At 34.9% G+C, this 11,820-nt stretch overlaps 4 protein-coding genes across 6 annotated transcripts in view; 3 read left to right on the plus strand and 1 right to left on the minus strand.

Annotated features, from left to right (window-relative positions):
- Positions 1-1,573, plus strand: part of LOC133333208 (chitin deacetylase 1) — an 82,055-nt gene extending 80,482 nt beyond the window's left edge. For all 3 annotated transcript variants that reach the window (XM_061541535.1, XM_061541534.1, XM_061541536.1), the window contains 2 exons: positions 150-299; positions 396-1,573. In XM_061541535.1, coding sequence (XP_061397519.1) covers positions 150-299; positions 396-1,546 — 1,301 coding nt within the window. In that variant the 3' untranslated portion in view covers positions 1,547-1,573. The remainder of the gene's footprint in view (positions 1-149; positions 300-395) is intronic.
- Positions 1,574-2,747: 1,174 nt separating this feature from the next.
- Positions 2,748-4,724, plus strand: LOC133333215 (guanine nucleotide-binding protein subunit beta-2). The gene is made up of 7 exons (XM_061541543.1): positions 2,748-2,827; positions 3,436-3,651; positions 3,718-3,947; positions 4,009-4,210; positions 4,270-4,399; positions 4,462-4,548; positions 4,606-4,724. The coding sequence occupies exons 1-7, from the start codon at positions 2,759-2,761 to the stop codon at positions 4,710-4,712; spliced, it is 1,041 nt and encodes a 346-aa protein (XP_061397527.1). The 5' UTR covers positions 2,748-2,758; the 3' UTR covers positions 4,713-4,724.
- Positions 4,725-5,515: 791 nt separating this feature from the next.
- On the minus strand, positions 5,516-6,319 carry LOC133333206 (ER membrane protein complex subunit 8/9 homolog). Its single transcript, XM_061541532.1, has 2 exons — positions 6,043-6,319; positions 5,516-5,963 (listed from the first exon to the last, which is right to left on the minus strand). Exons 1-2 carry the CDS (start codon positions 6,226-6,228, stop codon positions 5,553-5,555), a joined length of 597 nt encoding a protein of 198 aa, XP_061397516.1. The 5' UTR covers positions 6,229-6,319; the 3' UTR covers positions 5,516-5,552.
- A 995-nt stretch (positions 6,320-7,314) lies between these two features.
- LOC133333228 (homeobox protein 13) lies at positions 7,315-9,865 on the plus strand. Its single transcript, XM_061541556.1, has 6 exons — positions 7,315-7,373; positions 7,445-7,690; positions 7,759-7,903; positions 7,966-8,401; positions 8,447-8,853; positions 8,917-9,865. The coding sequence occupies exons 2-6, from the start codon at positions 7,495-7,497 to the stop codon at positions 9,863-9,865; spliced, it is 2,133 nt and encodes a 710-aa protein (XP_061397540.1). The 5' UTR covers positions 7,315-7,373; positions 7,445-7,494.
- The last annotated feature ends 1,955 nt before the right edge of the window (positions 9,866-11,820 follow it).

Here is an 11,820-nt window from a genome sequence, read left to right on the forward strand (position 1 = left end):
CTATACTACTCTTGTCACTAACGCTTCCACTGAAACAATTTCAAGTTATGACTAACATTTCCCCCTGTATATCTAAAAATCAATTCTCACATTCTACCTCTTTCAATCATTAACTAATCCATAACTTTGTTTCCCACTTTTCAATTTAGAACCACGCAAGGCTAAGCCCATCTTCAAGACCGACGAGCCCATTTGCCCCGAAGGCAAATTGTCTTGCGGTGATGGTGAATGTTTGGACAAAGAGCTTTTCTGTAACGACAAAGCCGACTGCAAGGATGAATCTGATGAAAATGCTTGCTGTAAGTAGTCCGTCCCGTCCGTCATCTCTCGGCGATCGTGAACTTCATCAGAAGATGCTTATTTATGTGTTTTTCTTCTTCATTTTTACCCAACAGCTGTTGATGATGATCCAAACCGCGCCCCCGAATGCGACCCCACCCAGTGCGCCTTGCCCGATTGTTTCTGCTCTGCTGATGGTACCCGTATCCCTGGTGGCATTGAACCCCAACAAGTACCTCAAATGATTACCATCACCTTCAACGGTGCCGTCAATGTTGACAACATCGATTTGTACGAAGAAATCTTCAACGGTAATCGCCAAAACCCCAACGGCTGCTCCATCAAGGGTACCTTCTTCGTGTCCCACAAATACACCAACTACTCTGCCGTCCAAGACTTGCACCGCAAGGGTCATGAAATCTCTGTCTTCTCTTTGACTCACAAGGATGATCCCAACTACTGGACCAGCGGTACCTACGACGATTGGTTGGCTGAAATGGCCGGTGCCCGTTTGATCATTGAACGTTTCGCCAACATCACCGATGGTTCCATCATTGGTATGCGTGCTCCCTACTTGCGTGTCGGTGGCAACAAACAATTCGAAATGATGTCCGATCAATTCTTCGTCTACGATGCTTCCATCACCGCCTCCTTGGGTCGTGTGCCAATCTGGCCCTACACCTTGTACTTCCGTATGCCACACAAGTGTAACGGTAATGCCCACAACTGCCCATCCCGTAGCCACCCCGTCTGGGAAATGGTCATGAATGAATTGGATCGTCGTGATGACCCCACCTTCGATGAATCTCTGCCCGGTTGTCATATGGTCGACTCGTGCTCCAACATTGCCGGCGGTGATCAATTCGGTAGACTTTTGCGTCACAACTTCAACCGTCACTACAATAGTAACCGTGCTCCTTTGGGTCTCCACTTCCACGCCTCCTGGTTGAAGTCCAAGAAGGAATACAAGGATGAATTGATCAAATTCATTGAAGAAATGTTGGCCCGCAACGATGTCTTCTTCGTCACCAACTTGCAAGTCATCCAATGGATGCAGAACCCCACTGAATTGAACGCTTTGCGTGACTTCCAGGAATGGAAGGAGAAGTGCGACGTCAAGGGTCAACCCTACTGCTCTCTGCCAAATGCCTGCCCCTTGACCACCCGCGAATTGCCCGGTGAGACATTGCGTCTCTTCACCTGTATGGAGTGCCCCAACAACTACCCCTGGATCTTGGATCCCACTGGTGATGGTTTCTCAGTTTAAGTCACCACTGAACAACGAGGGAACTAATTTATATAATTTTTAAGTTTTTGTTAGGATTCAGTTTTTATAAAAACAAAAGAAAAAAATGTAGGAGCTCCGTTTAGGAGCTTTTTGCAAACAAACGAAATCTTTAAAAGCTAAAACAAGCCAAGAATTACGTTACTGAAGTAGTTCTAACTAGAGTCTGATTAAAAAAAGGAAATATGTGAAAGAAACTAATTCTCAAATTTAAACTAGAAGACATCTGTCAGAGTCTTCGAAGGAAAACAATACTCATTTCCGCTTTCTCTATTTCTAAATATCTGTGCCACCTATCTATTGCCTATGAATGTCTATCATTTTCTATTTCTCTACAATTTCATATTCTGAGTGCCAATCACTTAAATGTTTATTTTCCCCTCAATCTATCCCTCTCCCATCTACCACTTTATTTGTTGATACAATTTTTGTAAATCTATTGATCCTTTTAGAGCTGCCATCTGTGTTTTTAATAATTTTTATAGAAGACCAAAAATATGTTTTTTTTTTAATTTCAAGCTGCAGCTGTAACACCATTTTTTTAATTATTTTAGTATTTTTTAAGAGAAATACAAAAAAAGGATACACATTTGTAAAATAGTCTTAAATAAAAAAATTTAAAAAATTACAAAAAAATATAAATATACACTTGTTTTATTTGGAAGAAAATGAAGGAAATTCAGGACAACTTGTTTCCATGAAAAAAACGTATTACTTGACCTTATTAATCTGACAAAATTCCTATTCACATGACCATCACTGCGAATTAGAATAACATTTCAATATCTATGACACAAACCTACCACTGAATACCTCTGGGTGTGCGTGTGTGTGTTTTTACGTTTCAATTTTATTTCCTTTAAGGAAAACAACAAAGCCCTGGAAAATCGTTTCTCAGTCAATAGAATTTCAGTCATAAGAGTACCCAACAAATCCAATTAAAACAGCCAACTAATGCAATTAACAACTGACCGACAAGCAGCCAATCAATGGCATCGACAATGGCAGCAGCTAAACAATGTTATGGTAAATATGTCCATTTAGTAGCGAACGGTCTTTTCAGGTGGTCTCATTTCGAAGGCAAAACGGGAAAATAAATAAAGAACTTACAGTCACAGTTATTGATAGTAACGGATTCGATTTGGAATATTATTTTTAAATTATCCATTAAATTAACCAACAAAAACCGCCATCATGCCTAAAGTTGATCCAGAAATTCAAAAATTATACGATGAAATCAATGGAATGATTGAAAAATTCAGGGTGATGAAATACTTGTATTAAATTGTATAATTAAATAACTAAAGAAAATAATTCATAAAGTGAATAATAATAATAATTAACAAAATCCATAACAAGATTAGAAAAATAAATTGTTAATGTTGAAAAATTTAATACAGAAAAATTATAACTAACCTATATTATATGCATAATATAGTGGTCTTTAAATACAAGGCCAGACTTTATGATTTGCTAGTTATATAAGATGGGGATAAATAATAAAAAACATTATTTGTGTCCATTAAATCTGATAAACTCTACAAACATTTTTAGTGACGGCAAAAAAAAACTGTTCGGAAGTAAAAAAAAATTATGAACATCTAAAAATGTTTATCTATAATAAGTTTTCAAAAATACAGTGTTTAATTAAACAATGTATAGTATAACAAAAAATCATATGAAAATCCCATCGTATCGATATTGATTCGAAATCATGTTAGATGTTTTCTTATGAAATCCCACACTTTTTGAAAACTACTATTTATTGTTTTTTATTCAAACGGTTTAAATACCAAATTGAATGCATTTCGTTGAAACAATTAAAGGGGCTCAGAAGTAATTTTCCTTTTGATATTTTTTTATTTACGCAGGAGGATCAAAAAGCCAAAGCTGATTGTACGCTGCAAGAAAAATGCGGTGATATGGGAGATATTCCCAAAATAAGATTGGCACCGAAAAAAGTACTAAAGGGTCATATCAATAAAGTAAATTCCGTACATTTTGCTGGAGATTCTAGGCACTGTGTTACGGGTTCGTTGGATGGTAAGCTAATTATTTGGGACACATGGACGGCAAATAAAGTGCAGGTAAACTCAAGGTTCAACCTTTGAAGTTTGTGTAAATAAAAAATTAATAAAAAAAACATTTTAAAGATTATTCCTCTGAGATCTGCCTGGGTTATGACAGTGGCATTTTCACCATCGGGTAATTTTGTGGCATGTGGCGGTATGGACAATCAATGTACAGTATATGATGTCAATAATCGGGATGCATCTGGTGTGGCAAAATTAACAAGAGAATTATTGGGTTATGAAGGTTTTCTCAGCTCCTGTCGTTTTCTGGATGATACTCATTTAATTACTGGATCGGGTGATATGAAAATGTAGGGCAATATAAGTTTACTTTTCAAATTTCTAATATTATTTTCGCATTATATTCTCCAGCTGTCATTGGGACTTGGAAAAAGGTGTGAAGACCATGGATTTCAATGGTCATGCTGGTGATATTGCCGGTCTGTCATTGTCTCCAGATATGAATACCTATATTACGGGATCTGTAGATAAAACCGCCAAACTTTGGGATGTACGAGAGGATGTACACAAGCAAATGTTTTTCGGACACGAAATGGATGTTAATTCAGTTTGTGTAAGTGAAACTTAGTATTAAGAAATTATTATGGATTGGTACTGATCGCCACATTTTAGTATCATCCAAATGGCATGGCGTTTGCATCAGCTTCGGAAGATCAAACTGCTCGTATGTACGATATACGAGCTGATCAACAAATTGCTTTATATGAACCGCCACAAAAGAATACAGGTTTTACATCATGTGGTAAGAAATTCAATATAACACTGAGGGACAAAATAATTAAATATATTTTCATTCTCTTAAAGCTTTATCAACCAGTGGCCGTTACTTGTTGTGCTCTGGTATTGAGGGTAATATCCATTCTTTCGATACCATGAAAGTGTGCCACAATGGTAAGAATTGATTTAATTTTATTCCTATTCAAAATTGTAATGATTTTTCATTTCTAGGAATGATGGCTGGCCATGAAAATCGTATAACATGCATAAGCTTGTCACCAAATGGCATGTGTTTGGCATCTACTAGCTGGGATCAACAAGTTCGCTTGTGGTTATAAATTATTATGCAATATTATACAAAAATTAAAATATCATTTTATTTTTGAACATAAATAGAAATTTGAAAAAAACTATTTTAATTAAAAAAAATATATATAAATTGTGGAAAATGTAATTTCACAAAGCCGGCGTTTTATTTTATGTATTATTAAAGGGTAAAATTATTAGTTCATAAGACGCATAAGTCCTATCCTTGAGTTATACACTGAAGAATTGTATCTATCTAACATAAACGATTTATATAGAATTTTTTGTGATATATCGTATGAGGAGAATTTTGTAGAATATATTCATTTCGCTAATGTTTTATGTGCCACTTTAATTTTCAAAAACGCCTACAAGATGGAAATTGTTTTGATATCTAAATTTCTACCGAAATTATATTAAAAGGTTATAGGTAGGATCAGGAAGAACCAAACCGCTCTCAGACATTGGATTCAATTATCTTACATGACTTAATTTATAATCTGATATACTAGGTATATATATATATGATATATTAGGTATATATATATGATATACTAGGTATATATATATGATATACTAAATATATATGATATACTAGGTATATTTACGAAATGTAGATTCGCAATATAAGACCTTCCATAGTTCCAAAGCCAATTGCAAAAAATTATTCTTATCATGTATGTATCTACATGCAGTTATGTATTCCAAAATCGCATTAACTAACAAAAACCATTTGGATATTTCATTTTCATAAATACCCATGCTTTGGAAATTTTATTCTATTAAATTGTACCCTTATAGCTAGAGACGAAAAAAAAATTGTTATAGTAAAACAAAAAAATGCTAATATTTGTCCGTGAGTATAAAACTACTCAATACATTGCCATAATCTGTTTCAAGCCACAATTCATAAACTTATTTGTCCAATCATTTTCTGGATTATCTAGGTGATTGTCAAAGTCCACAACATCCTTCATGGCTCCACGTTTCAGTAAGGCTGCAACAGCTTCCAATGTAGCTTCTGATTGAATCAATTTATAATCGGCTCGTGCCCAACGACCGGCTTCCGATGTACAAGAGTAGACTTTAAGTGGTGGCACTTCCTGGCCCAGTGTCATTAGTTTATTATCGATCATAACAAAGCAGGCAGCTTTATAATTTTCTTGGATTTTATCGGCAATTTTAGCAGCCGATGCCTTATCCAAAGTGTTGTCATAAAAATTCTCGGCAGCACAATAGTATCCAGAGACTACCAGATTTTCACGTTCACAATATGAATCAATCTTCATCATAGGAGGGAAAGTGGAAAGAACATAATTAAACGAGACCGACAAAATGATAATGATTATCTTGTGTTCTAACCTGCATTAGGGCTATTTCGGCCATAGGGGTAACATACAAACACTGATGAAAGAGGGGAATGGCATCCACGATCTCACCTTCAGTTTTGGAGGATAGCAAAACACCATTGACAGCGAGGTGTGGATATTTGGCAGCATGGAAAATCATTTTGGCGTAGGCCAATTCACTGAATTTGTACAGAGTCATGACTGGATAGAAGTTTTTCTTTTAACTTTTGGATGAAAACACGTATTTTTGTATGCAGCCGAAAAAACACCTTTGGATTTTAATGAGTAAATGTCAAAATTGTAGGTATACTTAGGTCGATTTTTGACTTTTTTTTATCGATAACACTTTTATGTCTGTTTTGAGCGTCATTCGTGTTTGGTAGGTCTGTTTGGAAACTGTTTTGCATGTTTCAGTAAAAATATTTTAAAAATGAAGCAAATTAAAAAAACGAAATTGCTAGTTATTAAAATATTGATGTAATTTTCATAAAAAACCTTATGATGAATAACTAAACCTTCTATCAATACCAAGGTGTATGCATGAATTACAACAACTAATTTTATTACAAAAACAACATTATTGTCATTGAATATTACTGTTGATCATGGAAAATATACGAACAAATTCTATAAGTAAACATTATTTTGTATTATCGCGGCAAAATAGCACAATTTAAAGTTCATCTCTTATTTTTTCTGGTACGTTTTGGGACCAATTTAGAAAAAGTTCATTGAAAATATTATATTTGAATATTATAAATAAAAAAGAAAGAACAAGAAAGTGATCAAACTTGTTGTTGTACCTTTATAAATAATTAATTGATAATAATTTACCGATTAACCGATTTAAAGATGTTTAGTTAATGTTTTACTAGTTTCGAATACGGGAGCGGATCAAATATTCTTTGCATTTTATTTAAAATCTTCATAATTTATTATATGTTTTTAAGGTATCAAAATAATTTCTCACTGTCATCCCTATTCAGTTGGACGAACTGCATTACCGACATCACCAGTCAGCCTGTTTTATCGACTCTCTATTGGATATGTCAATCGTGACATCTGTTTTTTCTTTTTTCCCATTGACAGATAAAAACAACAAAAAATATTAATTTTTATGTCAAATTATGAAAATAAAAATATAAAACAAAAGAGATAGACTTCGAGTGTCCAAAACAAGTTTCCAATTCCCAAATAAACAAAGGAAAATGAAGAGCAACGTTTAGAAGGAAGTCAGGAAATAACAACAAAAACACAGACAAAAGGTAAATACGAAAATAATGATGGAAACAATAACATTGAACACAGCAGAAAATCCCAACTCCAGACACGTAGCAGCTGGAGGTAAGTAGTAACAATAGTAGCCCACAACAGGAGATCAAGCATTTAAAAGTTAATTTTGTTCCATGACATAGGTTTGGAAGATCACCATCATCATCAACACTCACCTGTGGATGAAGAACAAATGATGAATCTCTCGGATATGGCTGATCTTTCACAAGAAATGCAAGAGGGCATAGTGTCATTGCCCAAGGAGGTGATATTGATTTCTCTCGTCTCCCAAGAGCAGGCATTGTATAATCCAAAACATGAAAACTATCGAAATACTCATCGCAAGGATATTAAATGGATGGAAATAGCCGAGAATGTGGGATGGACGGGTATGTTGTTGTAAGAACAAAGAAAAGAACATTTTAAAAATATCCAATTCCTTCTGAACAATTTTTAGAGGTACAATGTAAAGCCAAATGGAAGGCTATGCGAGACCAGTATTGCAGAGAATTGAAGAGGAGTAAATTCAATAACAAGGCCAATGTCAAGTGGAAGTATTTTAAGGAATTGGATTTTCTAAGGCCTTACGCCTTGGCCAGGAAGTAAGTGCTACTGTCGATTACACATTATACTCAATAGCATTATAACAATTTCTTCCCCACAGCTATCGTCCGCGGAATCCAACACCTCTAAATAACAATACCTCCACCAGTAATAACAACACCCAGAACCAAAATACATTTAACTGTGCCCCTGCCACGGATAACATGAATCACAGCGGCGACAACAATAACGCCAAATTTGCAACCATTAAAATCGAAAGTAATGCCACGGGAAGCTTTGCAACATGTGATTTTTCTACTGTGAAGACAGATACTGCCACAAATCTAACCGAGGAACAACTGAATAATGTGTTGCAGCAACAAAGTGATGATCATAATTGGACCTATATAACAACAGGATCCTCTACATCCTCGAATAATAATTCACGGCTGGATAATCATTCATTGAGCGATACAGCCCATCTACTGTCATCTCACACTCATCATCAGCAGCAACAACAGAATGATGATGCTTTGTACAATGCCTTGGTTAGCTGTGTGGGTCAAATCCAACAACAGCAGCAACAATTGTGCCAACAACAGCAGCAGCAGCAACTTTCACAGTCTACCTCATCAAATCAGCAACAACAATCTGTAGCCACAACGACGGTTATTGATGAAGAAGATGACGATCCCATACACACATTTTTAAATATTGAAAGTTATTTTGAAAAGGAATTGATTGCCCTAATACAGCAGGAGGATGTCCTGTACAATAGTTATCATCCTAATTACCGAAATGTTAAACTAAAACTGGAGGTATGGGATGAAATTGCTAGGAAATTAAAGAAAACCGTAAAGCAATGTCGCCTCAAGTGGAAAGCCTTAAGAGATCAGTTCATTAGGGAACATAAACGCTTAAAAAATCGCGATAATGTGGAGTCATTGCCCAGATGGAAACACTACGATGCTTTGAGTTTTCTACAAAAGTTTATTAAGCACAAAGCGGGGTAAATATGAAGATATCATAGAAATGTATCTGTTATTTAAATATTTCTTCGTTTCTTTTCCAGGGATTATGAAAACAAGTCTCTTATGCAAATTCCAAAATCTGAAATTGATGGCGATATGGACGACGATGACGATGATCATATAAATATGGGCGGTAGTTCACCACTGGATAATATGAAATGTGAAATAAATCAAAGCCAGTTACAAATGTCCGATTTGGAAGGGGTCAACAACAACCAGAGCCTACATCAACAACAGACGGAACATCCGGATGGCTTATGTGTAACTTCGGGTAGTGTTGGAGGTTATGACGATATGGATATCGACAATTATATTATGGGTGACAGTGATAGTGTGGTAGATGATCACAACAACCATGACGACGTGGATGAAGATGAAGAACGCAAATCTCAACAGGATTTCTCAGTATATCACACGAATCACAATGCAGACGATGTTAATATGCATTCAACTAATTTGGATACTTCAAATCAGCAGGCATTTAAAACCACAAGTCCACAGACATTACAACAAACATCAACAGGAGTGGCTGAGCAACAACAGTCGCAACATATGAATATGCCTTCGTTAGATTTAAGTGATAGTTCTGGCAATCTCATTACACCGGACAATTTAAAGAATGTAACAACAACAATGCAGCAAACATCCTTTCAAACTTCGAATCTTGTAAATGGTACCAGTATAAGTTTAACTCCCACACTGGAGCTGTGTTCTGCGACAACTCATCATGCTGCGAGTAATAACACTACACCTGTCACTGTTCCCACAACATCCGAGGCATCCACAAATACTCCTCAGCCTCAAAGCAGCAACAACAACCCTAGCCATACAATCAGTAATAATTCTGTCAATAGTGAGGATGATGAAGTTGGTGCTTTCTTTAAGGCGGTTGCCATGAAAATACGTAATGCCAAATTATCACCTGTGGCCTTTACCGATCTTCAAATAGATATTTTAAAAGTTATTAATGGTTCTTTGAGAAATCATTAAGAGACAATTTTTAATCGGCTGACATACAATGACCCCAATTAGGAAAAAATAGTAAGGAGAGAATTAGGACTTTTAGCAAAAACACAACAATAAAACGGGGCATACAAAATGAAGAAGAAGAAGAAGTAGGAAAACGGGATCAATTAGTTGTTATTTAGACAACTCTGTTTTTTTTTAAGTAAGACAACTGTATATTATTTCATATAGAATCAATTATAACAAACCAAAATTGGAAACCCCATCCATATTTGTTACAATTTAACAAAAATACTGTTATAAATATGTATTATTGTCACTAACAGTGACATATAATTTATCGTTTTCATTGTTTTTATCTATCTTAGAATTGTTTTTACTCTTTATTATTATTTATTTGTTTTTATTATATCATACATATACATATGTAACACGGACAGACCCCCTCACCAATCATCAACAATTTGAACTTGTTAAAAAAGAAACCGTTTGTGTAGATTAATTTTTATTGATTTCTAAAATATGAAAACATTCTCTAATTTATCACAGACCCCATAATTTTTCTAATGCATTAAAATTATATTCGTTTTTGGCATATTTTAAGCACAAAATGAAAAAAAAACTGTTTTACCTAGAAATATATATTTTAAAAAATGTACAATATATACCATAAATATATATACACACATAAAAAAGAAATGGATATACATATTTTTTGTAAATAAAGACGTATTGTGTTTAGAAAAGAACATGAAAACTGTGTGCTCAAGAATCCGTCGATTCGGAGAAAGGATATGAGACTGGTTTAAATTATGATGAAAAAATACAAAGACTACATTTCTATTATTGTCATAATAGGTAATATTTTTAGAAGTTTGTTTATGGGCTTCATTAAGGAAAATATTTAAAAAGAAATTCAACTTTGAATTTCGAAATCGTTTTTAGTTCCGAATCGGCTACGAATATATTTTATGATGCCTAACTGTTTATACCTTCCACCATGATATGGAAATTTAAAATATCTATAATCGCTTCGGACTTTTGGTAGGAAGATTTGAATTAGAGCTATATTCCCTAAAATACGGGATAATGGGGCGTACCGTTATATGGAGGCTATTCTAAAACATGAACCAATATTGAAAATTTTTGTTAATGAGATTTCACACCCAACGACAATTCAAAATATCAAATTACAGGTATTCTAAAGAAAAACATTACTGAACTGCATAAAATACCCAAATTAGGGGGCTAGCGTTATATGGGGCCTAATATTAAGAATGGACCAATATTGATAATTTTTGGTAGGAATAAATATGAGAACCCAAATTTCGGGCGATTATGGGGTACTATTTACGCACCCATTAATTGTATAGCATGCTATCTTCCCAAAAGAAATTTTTAGTCAGCCTTAACCCACATAAAAAGGATTTTTCCTATCTGTTTCACGTCTGTGGCAATATACGAATCATAGTTGTCGGATAGAATGCTAGTCTGTCTATAAAAAAAAACACCCAAGCAAGTTGTGGCCTTCACTTGAATCTATAGGGTCTGACGATGCTGGTAATCAGAAAAGGTTATTCTTGCCGTTGTCGTGGAAATTGATCTTCTACATGACATTTGGTAGCCAAGCCTAATTCTTCTTGAGTCGTCCAGGTATTAACAAGATTTCGCTCAATACAAACATATTAAAAGACTACGACTACGTGGGAACATTAGATCCAAGCGTTACGAGAGTTCCTAATAAATATGAGACAACAAAAACATAATGGAACGGTTTAGGGATACAAATTTCCGCCTGGCAATAAAAAGTATCACAGGCTCTCAACAATCAATGCCCCGAGATCAGCTTACAGTCGAAAGAGTTAAGTACACTTGTTTGGATTCCCATTATCTGAAGGAGTTCTTATCCTTGCTGGCTAAATCACATAATATGACTGAACATTGTCACCGGTGAAATGAGTTGGTGTTCCTATGAAGGT

Source organism: Musca vetustissima, unplaced genomic scaffold, assembly GCF_032173495.1.
Source record: "Musca vetustissima isolate MV318-11 ecotype Yass unplaced genomic scaffold, APGP_CSIRO_Mvet_v1 utg12664, whole genome shotgun sequence".
In the NCBI taxonomy this organism is placed as follows: Eukaryota; Metazoa; Arthropoda; class Insecta; order Diptera; family Muscidae; genus Musca; species Musca vetustissima.

Excerpts from the sequence above, each read along its gene's own strand:
- LOC133333215 (XM_061541543.1), top strand. The coding sequence starts at position 2,759 with ATGCCTAAAGTTGATCCAGAAATTCAAAAATTATACGATGAAATCAAT. Across the intron at positions 3,652-3,717 it reads GGACGGCAAATAAAGTGCAG|ATTATTCCTCTGAGATCTGC; the intron begins GTAAACTCAAGG and ends AACATTTTAAAG. Across the intron at positions 4,549-4,605 it reads CATGAAAGTGTGCCACAATG|GAATGATGGCTGGCCATGAA; the intron begins GTAAGAATTGAT and ends TTTCATTTCTAG.
- LOC133333206 (XM_061541532.1), bottom strand. The coding sequence starts at position 6,228 with ATGACTCTGTACAAATTCAGTGAATTGGCCTACGCCAAAATGATTTTC. Across the intron at positions 5,964-6,042 it reads CCGAAATAGCCCTAATGCAG|ATTGATTCATATTGTGAACG; the intron begins GTTAGAACACAA and ends CCTATGATGAAG.
- LOC133333228 (XM_061541556.1), top strand. The coding sequence starts at position 7,495 with ATGATGAATCTCTCGGATATGGCTGATCTTTCACAAGAAATGCAAGAG. Across the intron at positions 7,691-7,758 it reads CGAGAATGTGGGATGGACGG|AGGTACAATGTAAAGCCAAA; the intron begins GTATGTTGTTGT and ends AACAATTTTTAG. Across the intron at positions 8,854-8,916 it reads TTTATTAAGCACAAAGCGGG|GGATTATGAAAACAAGTCTC; the intron begins GTAAATATGAAG and ends TTTCTTTTCCAG.